This window comes from Zalophus californianus, chromosome 4 (assembly GCF_009762305.2).
Source record: "Zalophus californianus isolate mZalCal1 chromosome 4, mZalCal1.pri.v2, whole genome shotgun sequence".
NCBI lineage: Eukaryota > Metazoa > Chordata > Mammalia > Carnivora > Otariidae > Zalophus > Zalophus californianus.
The window spans coordinates 115,655,306-115,677,419 of NC_045598.1; the positions used below are offsets into that span (position 1 = coordinate 115,655,306).

The window sequence follows — 22,114 nt, forward strand, 5'->3', positions numbered from 1 at the left end:
GCGACCGAGAAGCGAACGGAGCTGACCTTCTAGTGCCTCGTAACCCGTGGCCCGCGCGTGCTCTGTGCGGATGACCACCCTAGGGAAGCCTCCCGGGACCACGCTGCCGGCCTCGGGGCCCAGTAGTGAAAAGAATTATCCCCAAAGCCAGTCGTATCCAGCCCCAGGTACTCCTTTATTTCCTAAGGCCGGGGTGTACTCGTTCGTAAGGTTTTGCCTTATTTCCATTCGGAGCTAGCCAGTGTGTAGTTTGGGGGTTGATTCCCCTCCTCCTTTAAACCTCAGCGGGAAAGGAAAACAGTTGCATCGAGGATCCACAATTATGACTGACGGATATTGACACTGTACTGACTTAAGCACGAGACTGGACGGGCCTCTTTCCTGCACTGGGTTTGAGGGGGGCTGTGGAGGGGAGCTCAAAGCATATCAAACACTTGGTAGGATCTGGGAGGGGATAAGAGACTGAAACACTTAAAGGCAAAATGCCCTGACCTTCAGAAGGTCACAATTCAGTGGAGAAACTTAAAAGGATGTATACGATATTTAGGGAGTAGTCTAAAATAGGGAAGGAAGTTGGTGAACAAAAGGCTTTAAAAAACCCACTCCACTTTAATTCACATGATCACCAGAATGCTGAAGGATTGGGGAATCTTATTCGTACTGTTTTTTATGACGTCATGGTTTTGAGTGCTGAGAATTCAGAAATGTTAAGTTGATGCTGATTTATTGAAAATGATAATGTGACTCATTTCACGTTGGAGTACACGTGCTTATGTCAGGCTTTTAAGTATTTGGTTGTGATATAAATAGAGAGAAAAACTATCTGTGGCTCTTACTGTGAACGTGACATATTCCCTAGTATGTATCATTTGTTAGGAAAAGGTCATTTATTACTGTATAGTAAAACCCTAGTCATGAGACCCTTCAGATGTATATCAGTGGGTCATATGCTTGGGAGATGATTGCTAATATATATCAAGGGGCATAGAGATGAAGGAAGTTTCCAAAGGAATTTTTATATGTTAAAGTAGACTTACAGGATCCTGGGGGGTTGGATAATGTTAAGCTAAAATTTTAACATGGAGGCAGCTGAACTCCCAGAGGAAAAGTCACTCTACCTGTTTACAGGACTTGTCAGTGGGCTGTAGGCAGTAAGGAAATTTAATTGTTTTCTTTGCCTTTGTTTCCCACATCAGTTACACAAAGGGAAAACTTAACAAAAGCTATTTAAAAATTACAAGAAAACTAGGCAATATAGCTAATTACTAAATCAATATACAAAAATGAATAGTTTTTCTAGCTACAAATAATAGCTGGTTGGAATAAGTAATGGAAAAAAATATTTACAATAGAAGTTTTAAAAAATATGTTCAGGCAAAACTTAGCAAGAATATATCAGAACTATATCAGCAAAGCATGAAGCCACCAACATACAAAAAAGTCAAGTAAGTGGATAGGAAGATGCACTATTATAAGTTTATTAATTTGCTCAGAATTACTACCAATGCAATGTACTCCCAATTAAAATCCCAATAACTTATACTGTAATAATTATTTTTTAATAACTCAAATATCCTAATTTATAAAATTAGTCTAAAATTCATAAACATGGGAGAATAGACATGCAGGAAAATCCAGGAATAATAAAAAAGAAATAGAGTAATTGAAGGTACCAGCCCTACTAAATGTATGACATTGAATGGGATCAGAATATACCACCTCAAATTATGCCATTTGGTTATATGATTATTTTGTGTTAAGGCCACTGAGAATCAATAGATGAAGAAAGAAGCCCTCTAGGAGTTTCCTTTATCTAAGAACAGAAACTTCTAAGAAACGAGGACAGCTGGGACGCCTGGGTGGCTCAGTTGTTGGGCGACTGCCTTCGGCTCTGGTCGTGATCCTGGAGTTCCTGGATCGAGTCCCGCATCGGGCTCCCGGCTCTGCAGGGAGTCTGTTTCTCCCTCTGACCCTCCCCCCCTCTCATGTGCTCTCTTTCTCAAATAAATAAATAAAATCTTAAAAAAAAAAAGAAATGAGGACAGCTGAGGCACCTGGGTGGCTCAGTTGATTAAGTGTTTGACTCTTGGTTTCAGCTCAGGTCAGGATATCAGGGTCATGAGATTGAGCCCTGTCTTGGGCTCCATGCTCAGCACACAGTTGGCTGCGTGAGATTCCCTCTCTCCCTCAGCCCCTTCCCCACCTCACACTGGCATGTGTATGCTCTCTTGCTCTAAATAAATAAAATTTTCCAAAAAAAGAAGGAAGGAAGAAAAAGAGAGAGAAAGAAAGAAAAGAAAGAGAAAGAAAGAGAGAGGGAGGGAGGAAAGAAGGAAGGAAGGAAAGAAAGAAGGAAGAAAGAAAGAAAAGAAAGAAAGAAAGAAAGGAAAGAAAGGAAAGAAAAAGGAAGGGAGGGAGGGAGGGAGGAAGGAAGGAAGGAAGGAAGGAAGAAAGAAAGAAAGAAAAAGAAAGAAAGAAAGAAAGAAAGAAAGAAAGAAGAAAGAAGAAAGAAAGAAAAAGAAAGAAAGAAAGAAAAGAAAGAAAAGAAAGAAAGACTGCCATAAATCTCTTCTGGGTGAGTTTTATGGCCACAAAGAAGACAGTTGGAACCAAAGTGGAATTTCACAAACAAACTTTGCAAAATAAGCTTTACCTTCCATTAGTTCCCCTACAAGTTTACATTTCCCAATTTACTACACCTAGAAGCTCAAAACCCTTTTCCTTTGTCTTGTTATTTCTCCACAAATTTATTTCCCTTTCTTAAGATTGTACATAAGCCTCCTTGTCTGACTGCCTCTTCAGAGTTTTTTTTTCCTTAAGTGATTTCTAAGACCAATGTGGGGCTCGATCTCATTGACCCCAAGATCAAGAGTTGCATGTTCCATTGACTGAGCCAGCCAAGTGTTCCAACTCTTTAGAGTTCTCTCATAGTTTCTGTGAGCCCCCCCCACATATACATATGAAATAAGCCTTCTTCTCCTGTTAATCTGTCTTTTGTCAATTCAATTTAAAAGTCTTCAGTTGCTGAGCCTAAGAGTGTAGAGAAAAAGTTTTCCCCCCCATCACATCATCTAGAAGTTATAGTAGTAAATTACCAATATAAGAAGGAACGAATAGATTGGATCATTTACTGAATTCCCTTACTTGCTCAGATTTCTTCCTTTTTTTTTTAAGATTTTATTTATTTATTTGACAGAAAGGGAGAGCACAAGCAAGGGGAGCAGGAGAGGGAAAAGCAAACTCCCCACTGAGCAGGGAGCCCAATGTGGGGCTCAATCCAAGGACCCTGAGATCATGACTGGAGCCAAAGGCAGATGCTTACCTGCTTAACTGACCGAGCTACCCAGGTGCCCTGCTTGGATTTATTTCTAGAACAGAATTAAAACTCCAAGAAAAAAAATGAAACACACAGGAGAAATAAGTAGATGTTAAGGGTGACATTTCAAATCAGTAGAGAAATGACAGTTTTTCAGCAAATGATATCAGAATAACTGACTACATTTGAGAGAAAATTCAGATGGCTCCTCCATTACTCCTCTTATTCCTCCCACCAAATTGTAGCAATATCCAGAAGAGGAAATCCAAATGACTGACAGGGAAGTGCCCAACTTTTCTAATCATTAAAGTAATGCAAATTAAAACAATTTACTACTTTAGACCAGTGATGTTAGAAAGAACAGAACATGGTTTAACTTTCTACACTGCTGATGAAAGTACAAACTTGAATGAAACTGCAGAACAATTTGGAAAGATCTAGTGAAGCTGCAGATGTGTGTAGTGTGAAAATTGGTAACATGAAACCTCACTAAAATGGAATGTGTAGGTTTTGGCAGGGGAAGCTCTGCCCTGCCACTCCTAGTCAGTAGCAGACCCAATAGGAAGAGACAGATGGGAATTTACCAGAACTTAATCTTGCAGGTGGGTACTCCTATCCCCTGCCCCGCCCCCCACAACAGCTCAGACAATGAGAAGGCCCAGGAAATCAAATTCCCAATTTACTCCAGTGGATTTTCAGTTTATAGCAACCTTCCCAACTTACCCCTTTTCTCCTTAAAAAAGGGTACCTCTCCTTTGTTCCCCAAACTTGCCTATGGTTTTGCCATTGCTTATTTGTCCCAGATTATAATTCTCTTTTTATTCCTGAATAAATCCATCTTTTGCTGGTAAAATAACCAGCTTTTATTTTTAAGGTTAACGGTAGGTATGACCAACAACTCTACTTCAGGGCATACCTTGGAAAACCTCACATATATGTGCACAGAGAGACATATAGGAATATTAAAAGCATCGCTTCGTAAAGTGAAAAACCGATAGTTACCTAAACACTCATTGACAGGAAAATAGATGAATATACTATTATATTCATATGATGAAATGTTATACAAAGGTGAAAATGTATGAATGATAGGTAAATACAGCAACATGAGCAGATTTCAAAAACAATGTTGAATTTTTAAAGAACAAACTACAAACAAAAAATAAAACTTTACAATAAGTTTAAAAAACACATTAAAATACCATGTATTGTTTCTTTCAGCAGTTTTATTGAGATCTAAAGTGACTTACAATGAACTGCACATATATAAAGTGCACAATTTAATGAGTTTTGTTTTATTATATACTCCTGAAACTATCACTACAATCAAAATAATGAACATATCCATTGCACACAGTTCTCTTGGGCTCAGGGCGCGTGCGTGGCTCACTTGGTTAAGTGTCTGCCTTCAGCTCAGTTCAAGATCTCAGGGTCCTGGGCTCTGCGTCAGACTTCCCTGCTCATGGGTAAGTCTGCTTCTCCCCCTCCCTCTACACCTCCTTCCTTCTCGTGCTCACTCTCTCTCAAATAAATAAAATCTTAAAAAAAATTATTAAAAAAAAGGTCTCTTGGGCCAGTTTATAATCTATTCTTATCTCTTCCCTCTATGGCACATCCCCAGGAAACCTCTGATTATTTTGTCATAGTAGATTCATTTGCATTTTCTAGCACTTCTTTCACTCAGCATCACTATTTAGAGATCTATCCATATTGTTTTATCAGTTGTTCATTTTTAAATTGCCAAGTAGCATTCCATTACATACCATGATTTGTTTATCTGTTCAACTGTTGATGGACATTTGAGTTGTTTCCAGTTTGGTGCTATTACAAAGAAAGCTACTATCTTACCAATCCTGTACAAGTTTTCATGTGAACATAAGCTCACATTTCTCTAGGAGTGGGACTGCTGAATCATGTGGAAGGTGAAGCGTTAAAGTCTTTAAAAACTTGGCAAAATATTTTCCAAAATAGTTATTTTACATATCTGATCAAATCTTTTGTTCATGTTTTAACTGGGTTGTCTCAACATTATTGTGTTGTAAGAATTATATATTTATTCTAGATACAAATACTTTGTCAGATACATGTTTTAAAAAATACTTTCTCCCAATCTGTGACTGAACTTTTCATTCTTAAGTGTCTTTTAAAGAGAAGTTTTAAAAAGTCAAATTTATCAATTTTTCTTTTATAGTTTATGCATTTTATTTTAGTGCTTTAAGAAATTTTTGCTTAACCCCAAATCACTAAGATTTTCTCCTATGTTTTTTTCTAGAAGATTTATAATTTTAGCTCTTATATTAAGGATATTTATTATGATCAATCTTGAACTACTATTGTCATGTGGTATGAAATGATGACTGAGACTATTTTTGCATATGGCTGATTGTCCATCATCATTCACTGAAAAGATTATAATTTCCTCTTTGAAGTCCCTTGGTATCTTTGTCAAAAATTAGTTGTCCACTGGATATCCACACACAAAAGAAGGAAGTTGGACAGCTATCTCACATCATGTACAAACATTTATTCAAATGAATTAAAGCTTTGATATATCTGAAATAGTCCTTATTTCACTTTCATTCCTGAAATGTATATTTACTATATATAGAATTTTAGGTGGCTATGGTGTTTCAGCATTTTAAAGGTGTTGCCTCATTGTCTTCTGGTTCTCATTCCTTCCAATGAGAAATCTGTTGTCATTCCTACCTTCATTTTTCTATACATGTCTTGTTTTTCTGGCTGCTTTTAAGTTTTTTCCCTATCACTGATAGATATATGTAATTATATATATATCAATATAATATATTTATATATTTTTATCAGCAATATAATTATCAGGTACCTTGGTGGTTGTTTTCTAGTTTATTCTGCTTGGGGCTTATTGTGCTTCTTGGACATATGAGTTAATCATTTTAATTAAATTTGGAAAAATTTTGTCCATTAGTTCTTCAAAATTTCTTTTCCCATTGTCTCTCCTTTCTGGGAATGCAATTCTATCTCATGTTAGGATACTTGTTGTTGTTCTACAGCTCACTGATACATTTTTTCCCTGTCCTTCCTCTGTTTCATTTTAGATGATTTCTATTAAGGCTTTAAGTTTGTTAATCTTTTTCTACAGTGTATAACTTGTTGGTAATGTTATCCATACCATTTTCTTTTCAAACATTATATTTTTCACCTCTAGACATTTATTTGTGGTTTTGTTTGTTGTCTTTTAGACTAGCAAAGTTCTTAACTGTGGTGAAACACATAACATAAAATTTACCATCTTAACCATTTATAAGTGTATGTACAGTTCAGTAGGGTTAAGTATATTTACATTGTTGGGCAATAGATTTTTTTTAACATCTTTCATATCTCCTTAAAATGCTCATCGTTCCTCTTTCTTGGACATATGAAAGATATTCTAACTGTTTAAACATTCTTGCCAACTATTTCTTTTTTTTTAAACATTTTATTTATTTTTTGACAAAGAGAGATAGCGAGAGAGGGAACACAAGCAGGGGGAGTGGGAGAGGGAGAAGCAGGCCCCCACCCACAGAGCAGGGAGCCCGATGTGGGACTCAATCCCAGGACCCTGGTTTCATGACCTGAGCAGAAGGCAGATGCTTAACAACTGAGCCACCCAGGCGCCCCTTGCCAACTATTTCTATCATCTCTGTCATTTCTGGGTCTATTTATATGGATTGGTTTTTAAGTTTCATTTCTTTCTTGCCTCTTTGCATATCTGGTAATTTTTTTTTTACAAAATGCCAAATATTATGGATATTACTTTTGTTATTTTGTTAGTTGTTGGAGTTTCTGCATTTTTTTACCTAAAATATTTTTAGTCTTTGTTTTGGAATGCAGTTAAGTCACTTGTTCAGTTGGTATATTTGAGGCTTGCTTTTTTGCTTTGCTAGTTGGGTCCACTACAGTGTAGGACTGATTTGGTCCCAACACTTAGGCAGTACCATTTTGAGAAAGTCCTTGTGGGAGGAGATTTGTGTGTGTGTGTGCGCTAGTGATAACAAAGTTTTCCTAGCCCTGTCTGAGCTCAGGAAAGGCTCTGCTTGAATCTTTCTCCTGTTTTTTTCCTCATCTTAAGTAGTTTCTTCAAACATATGTGTGACCAATATTCATTTGGAGCTCTCCCTGTGCAGCTTTCTCTTCTCTCATACTTGATTCTATAAATGCTAGTGGGCTTTCCTTGTACGGACTCTGTCTCTTCACCTCTGGGAGACCCCAGGGCTCTATTTGGGTACTTCCTCCCTGCAAATTCTTTCCAGGCTATACGTTGGAGCAATAACATAGTTCAAATCTTTTGTTTCATTTTCCTCAGAGAAGTAGTGCCTGTTGTCTAATAGATGAAAACCATTATGCTGTGTATTTTGTCTGGTTGCTTAGTTGTGTGTGCTGGGAGGATAAATCTTGTTCTTTTTTAAAATTATTATTCAGTTGTTTTTACCCCATCATTTCCAGAAGCCAAAATCTCAAAATATTATATATTGATAATGGATATATAGAGATATAGTAAAAGTACAAAGAAATGCATAGGAAGGATAACTTCTAAATTCAGAATAGTGACTATTTCTGGGGAAGCTGGCAGAAAGAGGAATGTGACTATAAAAAGAGACAACTATATATATATATATATATATAATATATATACACACACATACTATTTTATTTCATAAGGTGGGTGGTATGTACATAGGTATTCAGATATTTAACATCAGTCTTGAAATATTTCACAATAGAAAGAGTTCAAACAGGACAAAGGGTTAAGGTCTTTTCTTTTTTTTAAGACAAAGAAACCATGAAAAAATTAGAAGAAACAATATGTATGTCTTAGTGGCATCTATAACCTTGAATGAACCTTTTGTTCTCTTTCCAAATGTATGTGTAATATGCAAGAAATACTCTTGAAATTAGTCATAAAAAATCAATGAGCCAGTCTTGTGCCCATTTATTTGATTTTTGCTCTGAAATGTTGGTATGGAGAGTATACATATTTCAGACTGTTCTTGACTTTTAGAATAGTTTAAGGCAGCTTGACTGAAGCTGAGCAAACTGGAATCATTAGTAGGGAGAATTAGGTAACATTCTATGTGCTCAGTCTTCCAGCTCTATAAAATAGTAGGAAACCATTTCCTCAGTCTTAGGATTGGATACCAGCAAGATTTGGAAGGTCTCACCAAACCCTCTTCTGTTTCTATTCTAGACCTACAGAGGGATCAGACCTAACAATACCATGGCATTTATAGTTGTAGGAGAATTCTTGCTACTACCAAGCATGCATCTGTGCCTTTCCCTCTTTTTTATTTTCTTTTGTGAACATGAAGGACTATGGTAGTTTTTAACGTTTTTTTTTCAAATATTTCTGGGGGTGCCTGGATGTTTCAGTTTGTTGGGCATTGAACTCTTGATTTCGGTTCAGGTCGTGATCTTGGGGTCTGGGATTGAGTCTCAAGTCGGGCTCCACACTCAGTTCAGAGTCTGCTGGAGACTTTTTTCTCTCCTTTCCTTCTGCCCCTCCCTCCGCTCATGCTATAAATAAATAAATAACAAATATCTATGATTCTCTATGTTCTAGGACATGGTAGGATTGTACTTCCCAGATTTTTGTTTTGGGTGAGGTCATGTGAGTAGTTCCAGTCATACATCAATAGGTGGAAGAGACAAGTATCACTTCCAGACTAGAGTTTTCCATTCCTGGTGTGAGACCCTCCAGAATCCTCTTTCCATTTGTCACAGCAACCTGCAAGTTTCAGGATGTGACTGCTGTCTCATCCTGAGTCCTAGAATTACATAGATAAGGAGCAGAGTCCCCAGCTGATCTTCAGTAAGATTATAATATAACCAAGAAATAAACCTTTGCTTAGAAAATGTTAAAAATTCTTTTGTGTCATTCAGTTCAAATGTCCCTTCAGAGAGGCAATTTTTGAGCACTCAGTCTAAAAGACACCACAAATACAAGTTAATCTGTAACACAATCCCCTGTTTAATTATCTCCATGGTACTCCTTATTCTCAGAAATAGTTTTATTTATTTGTACTTATATATTGTATCCTCCCTCAGAAACCCCAGAATACGCCATAAGTTGCCTATTTCATTCACTGAAGTACCCCCAGCACTTTGAGGATAGAGTGACAAGAAGGAATCAGATCAGCCTGATTCTCATAAGCCATGGTAGGACGTTTGTATTTTACTCAGGTGCAAGGTAAAGCCACTGAAAAGTAATGACATTCTGACTACTTTTGGAGAATGGACTGGAAGGGGGTGGCAGTGGAAGTAAAAAGAGATCATCAGTAGACCGTAGCATTATTCTAGGCAAGATGGTGTTGGGTTGAATCATCATGGTGTTTGTGCGTCAAAGAGATTGGTCTTGTTAATGTGGAAATACAGAAATAGGCATAAAGAATGACCCTGAGGTTTTTGGCTTTAATAACAAGGGAAATGGAGGTGCCAATTTGAGGTGGGGAATATAAGGGAAAAGAAGTTTGGGGGAGATTGTGGCAGAGAGTTGGAAATCTAGAATCCCCTTTTGACATCTTAGTCAAATATCAATTAAGCAGCTGGATGCATACAAGGTGAACTCAGATTTGAGGTGCAGATATAAATCTGAGGATTTATAAACCATTTAAGATCACCTTAAGAGAATATCTGCATAGAAAATATAAATTTAAACATTTAGAGGGCAGATAGTTTAGGAGGACCCAGTAAAAGTGAAAAAGATCAAACAGTATGGAAGAAGAAAACCAAAAATGTGGGCTATCCAGAAAACCAAACAAAGAAAGTATTTCAAGGACAAAGTGGTCAACTGCCTTGAATGCTTACCAGCACTCATTTTTAAAAAAAATATTTACTTATTTGAGAGAGAGAGAAGAAACACAAGCAGAAGAGGGAGAGGAAGAGAGAATCTCATGCAGACTCTGCCTGACTCGGAGCTAGATCCTGGGACCTTGAGATCATGACCTGAGCCGAAACCAATAGTTGGGTGCTTAAAACAACTGCGTCACCAGGCACCACAGCACTCATTTAAGAGAACAGAGAATTTCAATTTTTTTCAGCTTTATTGAGGTATAATTAATATATAGAAGATGTATGCAGTGATAGGAAGGATTTTAAATTTAGCAGCAGGATATGGAAAAATGCCTTACCTCATGACTTCTTTTTCTGAAGCAGAAGGGAAAATCATTGGCTGAGAAAGAAGGTACAAAATAATCATTGTAGAGAGTGAAAAAGTAAGTTTTCTAGAACATTGAAATAAGATGACCAATTTGGGGTCTGTGATCTTGAATTTAAAGAAAGCCTGTCAGCCTGAAAGCCAGTTCTTTGTGGCCCCTTTTGAAAGAGAGAAATACTGAAAATTGCTCTAGAGAGAGAGCAAGTACAGTAATTGTAGCTCCTTGTTTATATCCATGACAATGTTAAAGAAAATATATAGCTAAAAGAAGTTATAAGTAGCGGGGGCAAAAAGGTGTGAAAGGTTAGATGTGTCAGTATCTTCATCTTACATAGATTGAGGAGCTACTGTATACTTTTGATAGTTGAAAATTCAAGAAATAGATATTTAAGTACACACATTATTTAAATTACACATTTATTGGGGCACCTGGGTGGCACAGTAGGTTAAGTGTCCGACTCTTGGTTTCCGTTCAGGTCATGATTTCAGGGTCCTGGGATCAAGCCCCGAATCAGGCTCCACACTCAGCTTGGAGTCTGCTTGAGAGTCTCTCTCTCTCTCTCTGCCCCTCCCACTTGTGCTCGCTCTCTTTCTCGCTAATAAATAAAATTTTTTTTTTTTTTAGATTTTGTTCATTTATCTGACAGAGACACACAGCGAGAGAGGGAACACAGCAGGGGGAGTGGGAGAGGGAGAAGCAGTCTTCCCGCTGAGCCAGGACCCCGGGATCATGACCTGAGCCGAGGGCAGATGCCCAACAACCGAGCCACCTAGGCACCCCTCTAATAAATAAAATCTTAAAAAAGAATTACACATTTACCATGAGAGCACTGAAATACTAGAAAGTAGTTTAAATGATCTAAATCTTCATCTATCTTAAAGACAGGTGAATATACAATGTCAAAAATTGATCAATTAGTGATAGAGATATTTTAAATTATAAATATGGAGGCAATCACCAGATGAAATAAAAACAGAGTTAAAAGTGATTGCCTATGGTTTCTCATTGAGACTCTACTATTTGACTTTTCTCATAACAAATGTATGCCTTACTATACTTTAATAAAATTAAAACAAAAACTATTTAAGTGTGAATGAAGATCTATGTCCAGACCAACCTTTGATAAAAGTAGGTAGGTTTATGAAAGGGACATTTTTTTCTATCCCCTTCCCAAGCCCTCTTCTTAGCCCTCTGGGTACTGTTTCCTCCCAATATCAAAGGGATATACTGCTCTTCTGCCCTGACTTCCTCCCCTCTTCACTAAGGAAAATCTCGTCTCCAGTTGTTTTCCGATTCTCAACTTTGGTAAACACAAAATAAGCCTATTCTTGGGCTCGTTCTAAAAATGACTTGTCCTTGGCTCATGGTACAAATCAGTAATAATCTAATAACTGAAATTCTTTTCCTCCTGTTCCCATCCCTGCCAAAATATTCTTTAATGTGTGATCTCATTTAGGAAGAGAGTTTTATGTGCATGTTTTTATTTTGTTGCTTTTTAATATCAGAAACAAAGGTAAGTGGATCAGACTCTTCACTTCATAGTATATTACATTATGGTTCATATAAAGTGCCTTGCATGATGAATTTATCCCATTTTATTTTCACCCCCCACTCTTATTCTCTACTCGGAGAATTTTCATTTTAAATGAGTTCAAAGGAATTAATCTGTATTGGACTGTTAAAGGCACTTGGATAACTTGGGGAAGATTATTTAGAAGTGTGAGAAAGAGGCCTTCCCAAGGGATTTCAAATTATACCATCTTTACAGGGTTCATTTCATTCTTTGTATGTAATGATTCAGTAGTCATTATTAACCCAGGCTGGAATCAGGATAGTTATTGAGATGTTTTCTTATTATTACAAGGTCTACTTAAAGATATAAACAGGGTATAGTGTAATATCCCAATCATGCAGGCGCTTAACAAACTATAGAAATGATTCCTGAAAGTATAGTCTTGCAGGTGCTTAACAAATGTTCTCATGCAATAATGATGCTGTAAAACTTATACAGGTTTGAGGTAAGGATGAATGACTTATTTACTACACAACCTTAATTTCTTTTTACAACACAGATGATACTCATCAAATTGACAGTTTTATATGCTTCATCAACATGTTGGATATGGGATAAACAGGTAGCCTACAATTAATGACAATTATTTCCACTATTAACTGATGCCTAATAATAACATTATGTAACCTACACAATGTAGAACATCTACTACCAAGAAATGCAGCACATTGTTTTATGTTTCCTGTATCTCATTTATTCAATAAAAGTTTTTGTCTGATTAAAAAATGTTATTAGTATTAACACTCATCCAGAAATTCATTACTTAATGCAAGCAATGATTTTCTAGGTAGAGAAAAAAATTGTGATTAGGGCATATTGTGCAACATATTTTTCAATTTTCTTCCAAGAAGTATATGAAATTTCTAACAAAAAATGATGAAATATATTGAATTGAAACCCTTAAAGTCAGGAACTAGCTTTATTTTTTTTCTGTATTTTCTTTTGTACTTCCATATAGAGTCTGTACTGTGTATTGTTTTATAGTCATATTTGTATTTTTCTTTAACTTTTATTTTCATTTAAAAAAGATTTTATTTTTTTTTTGAGAGAGAGAGAATGAGCAGGGAAGGGGAAGGTGGAGGGGAAGAGGGAGAGGGAAAAGTAGATTCCCTGCTGAGCAGGGAGCCTACCTGAGGCTCAATCCCAGGACCCTGGGATTATGACCTGAGCAGAAGGAAGAGGTTTAACCAACTGAGCTACCCCGGTGCTCCTTTACCTTTTAAAAAATACTCAATTTTGGGACGCCTGGCTGGCTTAGTTGGTGGAGCCAGCAACTCTTGATCTCAGGATTGTGGATTCAAGCCCCATGTTGGGTGTAGGGATTACTTACAAATAAAATCTTTACAAAAATACTCAATTTTTTTTAAATACTCAATTTTGTTAGGTTTCCTCTCCAAGATTTAAAAAAACCTGGAAGCAAGATCCTATTTGACTTCATCTATGTATATTTCTTGGTAACACGTTAGTGACTTGCTCATAAATATTGCTTAAAGGAATAAATGGCACCTTTCTTTTATATCTGATTTAAAATAACTTCAAAAAGGTTTAGTCAAACATAGTAGTTCCCCTCAAAAAGTTTATTTCTCACCTTCACTATGTGTATCACTAATAGGAATCAGGAAGAACAACTCCACAGCAAGACAGTGAAATGTAAAAAGAATAAAAGAAAGAAAAAGTAATATGGTCTTCTATATTATACTCCCTTAAGACAAAAATAGGGAAGCTATTTTTTGAGTGAAAATAATGGTATGTGTTTTGTGCTGTAGATATTCAATTTTATATTTAAAAAAATACTACTTCGTAAGGCAGTATAAGTGAATCCTGGCTCTGCAGTTTGTTGTCAGACCTTGGTCCAACTACTTGACTTTGCCAAGCCTTACCTTCTCGGACTGTAAAAAATACAAATATCTACCTCTAGGACTGGTGGTTTAGATAAATCTAATCAGGCTCACTCAACGCGTCTGATACACAGAGCGCCCGTAGGGCTCCTAACATTAAGTGAACTAAGTGAAGTTAGTTATCTCAGTGGTTCCGGCAAAGCAATAGCTGTAGATGCACAGGGAAGAGAACGCATAGTTTTGAGTCTTATTCACAGGTTGGTATTAGCTAGGCATTTTCTTTTTTAAAGATTTATTTATACTAGAGAGAGAGAGGAGTCGCGCTCAAGCTGGGGAAGACGCAGAGGGAGAGAGAGAAAATCAAGCAGACACCCCGCTAAGCACGGAGCCCAAGGTGGGGTGGGGGGCGGTGCTCATCCCAGGACCCGGATTTCGTGACCTGAGTCAAAACCACCAGTCCCATGCTCCACCTACAGAGCCACCCCAGGCGCCCCTAGCCAGGCATTTAAAAAGCTGGACCCTGGGTATTACTTTCGTATCTCATGGCGTGTAATTAAACGAAGCTCAAAACTAATGGTTTAGCGCTCACGTTATTTTATTCCGGGCTCTACGTGGAGCTCAGAGAACACACTACCTCATAAGGACTACAAGACCCCAGGACAAAACATGTCAGGCCAAACACTGACTCAGATTCCCTACCGCATGGCGTTTTCCCAATGCGTGCTTTTACGAAGCGGGAGGAAACGCACGTTCAGAGACGGGGTCAACGCACGACCTCTAACTATGCTCACATCCCCAGTGAACTAAAAACAAGAGAAAAATGTTGAGCTACACTGAGACAACAATGTAGAAAATTTCCGACGCTATCGGATTACTCCTGGACACGGGCGCGCCCCGCGACAGAAAGTTCAGCAGTTCCTGCGGTACGACGGGGGCGGTGCCGCGGCCGTAAGGCAGCGCCGCGAGACCACGTGGGCTGTGAGGCCACCCCGGGCGTCCTTGGAGGGTCTTGGCTCTGCGGGCAATGACCGGTCCCGTGCAGGGCGGTGGGGCAAGGGCCCTGGACCTGCTCCGGGCCCTGCCGCGTGTGAGCTTGGCCAACCTAAAGCCGAATCCAGGCTCCAGGAAACCGGTAAATAGCTGGTGGCGGTGCGGGGAAGCGCTGGGGGATGGGGCGATGGAAGCGGCCCTTCACTCCCCGTCGTTTTCGGGGACTCCTTTTTCCAGAAGGGTGTTGGGATGAACTAGGGTTGCCGAGCCCTTGTTCTCCTTAACTGCACGGAGGAGAGTCTTCCCATATGGTCCCAATTCTCAGTAAGCATAATTATGTTAGGGCGGAGGAGTGAAGTCACAGAAACTACAAAATGATAGTCTCAGTGAAATTTAAAATGAAGCACCTTCTCAGTATCTTTATTTTCGTGGGAAAGATTTTAATTGATTATGATAGATGTCTCCTCTGCAAATCACTGAATACAGCTAGAAAAGCTGTTGACATACTGTCATATTACCTAATTTGAAAGATCTTATTTTTAAGTAATCTCTACACCCATTGTGGGGGCTCTAATTTACAACCCTGAGATCAGGAGTCGCTTACTTGGCCCACTGAACCAGTCAGGCATGGGGTACACTGTCATTTTAAAGAAATCAGTTCCTTGTTTTCAAGAAGTGAGAGGAAGTTAATTTAGGAAAAATTCTTTCTTTACAAATTAATGTATTTACAAATTTGTAAATGTCTTTACAAATTAATGCATAACGCTAATGTATTTACAATTCCAAAATAAATGTTCTGGAATATGGTATAAACCTTGTTTGTTGGGGATTGATTCTAGGATTTTTTTCAATTCCAGTCCATCACAGAATTCACTTTGCCTTTGAAACACAGCTTGGACTTCACAGTTACAAGAATTCGCTACATCTTCAGAGGCAAAGATGCTAATTAAAGAGTGTTTGGGGGGTAGAGCAGCTAGAACAAGGCTTGACACATAGTAGTGTTAGCCAGTACTGGTTGGTTGGATAAATGAATGGCATCACAAAAAATATACAGCGAAAAGATGAAATACAATTTTTAAAAATGCACCTGCAGATCATACAAAACTCTCTTCTAGGAAAGACGACGAAGAGGTCGGAGAAGAGGTAGAAAATGTGGCCGAGGCCATAAAGGAGAGCGTCAGAGAGGAACTCGGCCCAGACTGGGCTTTGAGGGAGGCCAGACTCCATTTTACATTCGAATCCCAAAATACGGGTTTAATGAAGGTCATAGGTAAGGTTCCTTTGCTTTTTAAAGTAGGAATCCCTAATTTTCACTGACAGTCACCTAAAAAAGTAGCGTGGTAGAAATTTGAATTCCTTTTGAAGCAAACTTTTGTTGCTGCTTCTCTGAAACATTTTTGGTAATGAAATTTGGGCTGGATTAGTAGGGAAAAAAGCCTAGACTTTGTACTCATACCTGCAAATGGAGATGATAATGCCTGCTTTTATGGTTGGTTAGAGACTGAGCAATAATATCAATAAAGGAAAACTATCTTGTTACTTTGAGCTCCATTAATGCATCATTTAAATAAAGTGTTACATTTTTGACATACTTGTTTAAGTGAGTGAAGTAAATGCTTAGAGAGGCAAATTATTTTAATGAAATGAAGTACTAGTTTTGTTTCATTAGCAAAAGCCAAGCAATATTATGTTTCTGTTGTACTCAGGAGAATTTTATTTTGTTAAGTCACCTAAATTGATGGAGGAAAATACAGGACAGAGCTTTGAGTTGATTTGAAGAATTTACAGGAAGATAAGCTTGACCTGAGTTTTCCAATTATTACTTTGTTTTGTAGCTTCAGACGCCAGTATCAGCCTTTGAGTCTCAATAGATTGCAGTATCTTATTGATTTGGGTCGAGTGGATCCTACTCAACCTATTGACTTAACTCAGCTGGTCAATGGAAGAGGTGTGACCATCCAGCCACTTAAAAGGGATTATGGTGTCCAGCTGGTAGAGGAGGTAAGTCTGGACTAGATTTTTTAGTGTTACATAGAAGGCTATATCTGAATTAGTATAATCAACAATCTGCCTTTGTAATTTTTCTTTTTTTCTTTTTTTTTTAAAGATTTTATTTATTTGAGAGAGAGAGAGACAGAGACAGAGAGCACGAGAGGGAAGAGGGTCAGAGGGAGAAGCAGACTCCCTGCTGAGCAGGGAGCCCGATGTGGGACTCGATCCTGGGACTCCAGGATCATGACCTGAGCCGAAGGCAGTCGCTTAACCAACTGAGCCACTCAGGCGCCCTAATTTTTATTTTTTTCGAGTTGTCATATAACCATTACATAGTGGCGATTGATTGTGTTATAGTCAGTTGTAGTTTGAGGAAGTTGGCATGCTGTATTGAGGGGCCTTTGTATCCTGGTTCTGGGGTGCTCTTCAGTGTATCCATTCATCTTGCTTCCTCCTCCCTTTGATACTCTGCCCAAATGTCTTATCAGGAAGATCTTTTCTGACATCCTTTTATAAAAGAATACTCACTGCCCCCCCGCCCCACGAACAGTCATACTCTTGTCTGCTTTAACGTGCCCAAAGTATTTTTCTTTGAATATATGAACACCTGACCTGTATTACCAAGTAGTACATTTATTTTTTCACTCTCTCCTTCACTATAATGTAAGTTCTTTGAGGACAAGTACTTTGGTTCATTGCTATATTTTCAGTATTGGAAATATTGGCTCATGATAATTATGGAGAAAAGGAATGAATCAAATCCAATTCCAGTTGCAGCAAAGTTTTCTATTTATAGAAATTGGCGAAGAGGTTCATTAACAGTTAAAACTTGTTCATTAATACTTTTGCTTCTTGTCAGTAATACAGCTTTGTAAGTAACTTAGTGTCCACTAGAGGGAAGCATATGTTTATGGAAAAACCTTTTAGATGCCTTTAAAAAAGTGAACCTCATGGATAAAAGTTTTCCAAATAAAATGATTTGAAAAGAGAATACAAAATACACTCTCAAGTCTCAGTATTCTATTCTGGGTATATAAGGGAATACACATATAAATTAATTTGGAAAAATCTTTGACTTTGTCAGCCAATAAACGGCACATTCCAAGTTTTCAGGCATGTGTCTATATTAAACAAGGAAAATAATCCTGAAAACTACACCAGGGCAACAGTTGAGTAAGTACAGTTAGTTACACATCATTTGTAGCTCTGTAAATTGGTTGACCTTTTCTGGATTTCAGATTTGTAATAAGTAATGGGTGGTAAGACTGTTTTAATCCTTCAGCACAAAATTACCAATTTTGGAGTGTATGTTTTCAAGGAATAAAATAAAAGAAACCTATCTGATACAAAGAGACATTCCTAAAAATACTATTTATAATACTAAAAATGCTGGAACTAACTCTAATGCCCAAGAATAGGGAAATAGTTGGGAAATCTGGAATAGTAATTAAAATTCACGAATAATATGGCAAGACCTTATTGAGTCAAAGGTGCCATTGATTATAAAAATGTAGACCAGTTTCATAGATGGAAAAGTGAGAAAATGTGTCTTAGAATTGATGGAATATTTTTGAAATACATGAAAACTTAATAAAAGGAACTTGATTGGGAGCCAGCTTGTTTCGACCACACCAAAATAGCAGAAAAATTCTATCACTACAAAAAGAATGGTAATACCAGCATCTTTTAATTCAGAATCTGTTTTGAAATAAGAGTAAAATGTAGTACATCCTAATAAAAGTGACCAAAAACAGAACTTTAGAAAAGTTCAGTTCTACATTTTTTAGTATTGACTATACTAGGGAAAAGTAGACTTACATTTTTGTCCTTTTAGAGGCTGTAATAAAATCAATAGTAAATGTAAAGTGAATCTCTGTTGTGCTTTTCTGCCTTTTTTCCTAGAGGGGGCTGATCCCTCCCAGGTCAGATTTTTTTTTTTTAACATTTTATTTTTAAGTAATCCCTATACCCAAAATGGGGCTCGAACTTACAACCCCAACATCAAGAATCACATGCTCTACTGACTGAGCCAGCCAGGTGCCCCTGTTGTCAGATATTTTGTTCTCCCAAAGGTTCCAGCATATTTGTCCCCTTGTTAACAATCTTTTGGTCTTTTGCTAACTTAAGGATAGAAGATAAGTTTTTTTCCATCTCAATATGGCAGAATGTTGTGTTTAAGAACACAGGTGCTGTGACTAGACTCCCTGGGTTAGAATCCTAGCTGTGTGAGGGGCACCTGGGTGGCGCAGTCTGTTAAGCCTCCTGACTCTTGGTTTTGGCTCGGGTCTTCCTGCTCTTGGGGTCGTGGGATCGAGCCCTCTGTGATTCTTGGCGCTCAGTACAGAGTCTGCTTAAGACTCTCTCTTTAAAATAAATAAATAAATCTTAAAAAAAAATCCTAGCTGTGTGATCTTGACAAGTTACTTAACTTCTCTGTGCTTTGGTGTCCCCATCTATGAAGTTGGCATAGCAATAATTTTGTCATAGGGTTGTTAGGAGGATTAAACAGTCTACTATTAATGAAGTACTGGAGATGGATGCTTATATTGCTGTTTAATAAATATATAAAATGAAGATGTAGTCATCCCTGCTTACAGAGAATGAAAATTGGTAAAACAAAGTGTCCTAAAAACATAAAAAAGATTGCATGTTGTTTGATAGGACCTCAAAGTAGAGGTATTTAGAGTTGGAATTACTGTTGCATTATAAGCATTTTGGAGGAGAAAATACAATGTAAAAAGGAAGCTTGCCATGACTACTTTTAGCCAAGCTATCTACAAACAGGCTTTGCTTTGACCCATTACAGGGTGCTGACACCTTTAAGGCAAAAGTTAATATTGAAGTACAGTTGGCTTCAGAACTAGCCATTGCTGCAATTGAAAAAAATGGTGGTGTTGTTACTACGGCCTTCTATGACCCAAGAAGTCTAGGTAAGATGTTCTGCAGTCCCTTTCTTTTCCCGCTTTGTCTCCTACTGGCTGCCCTATGAGGATTTTAAAAGTCCTCCTAGCTCTCTGACTTGGCAGTTTGGACACGTCAGTTTTCTGTTTTAGGGCTTCCTGTTAGTGGTGTGACTTCTTGTAATGTACCTCAGTCAGTATGTATAAGAAGGTTTTTTGTTTTTAAACATAGGGCTTGCATATCATGTTACCTATGTCTAGAAATTCACTAATTGTTAGTAACCCAGGGATAACTTGGATTTTCAAGATGTAAATTTTTGAAAATGAAGTGTATCCATTTGCTTACTTAAGATAAATATATTTAATAAAAAAAAGTTCTTGGATTGAAGTGCTCATCTTGGTAGTATTTAAAAATTAATAAAGAAAATCATGTATATAGCCATTATTTGTATCTCTCTTTTTTATTTAAAATTTTTTCAGAAATTCTATGTAAACCCGTTCCATTCTTTCTGCGCGGACAACCCATTCCAAAACGAATGCTTCCGCCTGAAGCACTGGTACCGTATTATACTGATGCAAAGAATCGTGGTTACCTGGCCGATCCTGCCAAATTTCCTGAAGCAAGACTTGAGCTTGCCAAGAAGTATGGCTATATTTTACCTGATATCACTAAAGATGAACTCTTCAAAATGCTTAGTACTCGTAAGGATCCAAGGCAGATTTTCTTTGGTCTTGCCCCTGGATGGGTGGTGAATATGGCAGATAAGAAAATCCTCAAACCTACCGATGAAAATCTCCTCAAGTATTACAGCTCATGAATTCCCTTCCAGGAAAGCAGAGTTGTAAAAGAGTTCTGGAAGAAAACAGACTGAAACATGCTTATTTCTCATCATCTTTTCTTGATTTATAATTCTCTAGATGTTGATGTTAATTTTCCATGTAGCCCTATATCCATTTTTATCTAAAATTGAAATAAAAAATGGAATAAGCAAGGGCTGCATAGGGGAACTGAATCTGTGCAGGTTTTTTCTCAAAGAAACAGACTCCCTGGTTTTCTGCCAGAGGAAGATGGTAACTTTTAGGGTATTTCTTGTTCGTTTTCTCATGATCTTCTCGTCCAGGTCTTGTGTTATTGTTGCAAATCAGAATGGATGTGCAGGTGGAATGGAACTGACTTTTTTAAAAAGATATTTATTTATTAGAATGAGAGCAGAAGAGATCACAGAGGGAGAGGGAGAAGCAGACTGGCCGCTGAGCAGGGACCCCGATGTGGGGCTCGATCCCAGGACCCTGAGATCATGACTTGAGCTGAAGGCAGATGCTTAACCGACTGCTCAGTCAAGGTTAAAGCAGTTACTAATGGTGGCCCATCTTAATAGCCTCAAGGAAGCTCTGCTATCCAGTGTCAAGGTGAAAAGCCTTCAGCTCTGGATTATTAAGATGTGGGGTTTGAGCTTAAGGTTTAAATACAGTAAATAAGTAGTACAGTATTTACTAGAAAAATTGAAGCAAGAATTCCAAATGAATTCATTTTCTCAACTCATCTGATAAGAGTAGACAATGATAATTAAGCCATTAACCATCTTCTTGAAGAAGTGTTCTAACTGATATTTTACTTATTTCATAGGTATTGGAGACCTTTGTTTTTCAGTCATTTTAAATGATTTTTGAAGAATTGTTCAGTGATTATATAAGCCATAAAAACAACTGGTAATGTGAAACTTTAACTCAGTTAATGTAAAAGATTCAGCAGTCAGCTTCTTTAGCTTTGCAAAGGTGTGTTGTACCTGAACCATACAAAAAAGCTCACTTTATCCTGCTGCAATTAAATCTTGAATAATTCATGATAATTTTTCCACAGGAAAAATAAAGTATTCCTGGCTGTTTATTTTCTTAAAATAAAAAATTTAAAAGCCTAAATGATGCAGTATTTTATTTTGTTAACTTATCTGCCTTCTATATTGCTGATCTGAGATTCTTTTTATAAAGTAATTTATGCATCAAAAGTATGTATATTTAAATTTCTATCCAGGATTATATAATTTGGCTTATTGAACCACTTCGTAATAAACCAGAACTTACAAGAATCACTGTTAGGATCATCTTCTATGATAATCACGTATGAATTTCAAGGGACAGGCAAAAATTGTAAGAACTTTTTTATTTTTCAGAGACTCCAAGTGAGTTGGGGTTTTAGGATTAGTTTTGGCTCCATTGATAGGAACCACAAAGCACAGTGGCTTGAATGAGATAAAGGTTTTATTTTTTTTCACTGAAGCGCTGAGACCTGTTCAGAGCTGATTGGTGGCTCTCCTCCACAATCTCAGAGCCCATGG

General features: G+C 37.5%; 1 protein-coding gene and 1 long non-coding RNA gene across 2 annotated transcripts in view; both read left to right on the forward strand.

Annotated features, from left to right (window-relative positions):
* The first annotated feature begins 63 nt into the window (after positions 1-63).
* The window catches only part of LOC113916992, a 62,752-nt gene continuing 40,701 nt past the window's right edge, over positions 64-22,114 (forward strand). The window contains exon 1 of the long non-coding RNA XR_003518091.1: positions 64-167. This is a non-coding gene — a long non-coding RNA (uncharacterized LOC113916992). The remainder of the gene's footprint in view (positions 168-22,114) is intronic.
* Positions 14,838-21,698, forward strand: MRPL15 (mitochondrial ribosomal protein L15). The gene is made up of 5 exons (XM_027583916.2): positions 14,838-15,028; positions 16,002-16,156; positions 16,722-16,887; positions 19,685-19,808; positions 20,259-21,698. The coding sequence occupies exons 1-5, from the start codon at positions 14,921-14,923 to the stop codon at positions 20,594-20,596; spliced, it is 891 nt and encodes a 296-aa protein (XP_027439717.1). The 5' UTR covers positions 14,838-14,920; the 3' UTR covers positions 20,597-21,698.

Coding starts and splice junctions, on each gene's coding strand:
- MRPL15 (XM_027583916.2), top strand. CDS start 14,921: ATGACCGGTCCCGTGCAGGGCGGTGGGGCAAGGGCCCTGGACCTGCTC. Junction 16,888..19,684: donor GTGTCCAGCTGGTAGAGGAG/GTAAGTCTGGAC, acceptor GACCCATTACAG/GGTGCTGACACCTTTAAGGC. Junction 19,809..20,258: donor CTATGACCCAAGAAGTCTAG/GTAAGATGTTCT, acceptor AAATTTTTTCAG/AAATTCTATGTAAACCCGTT.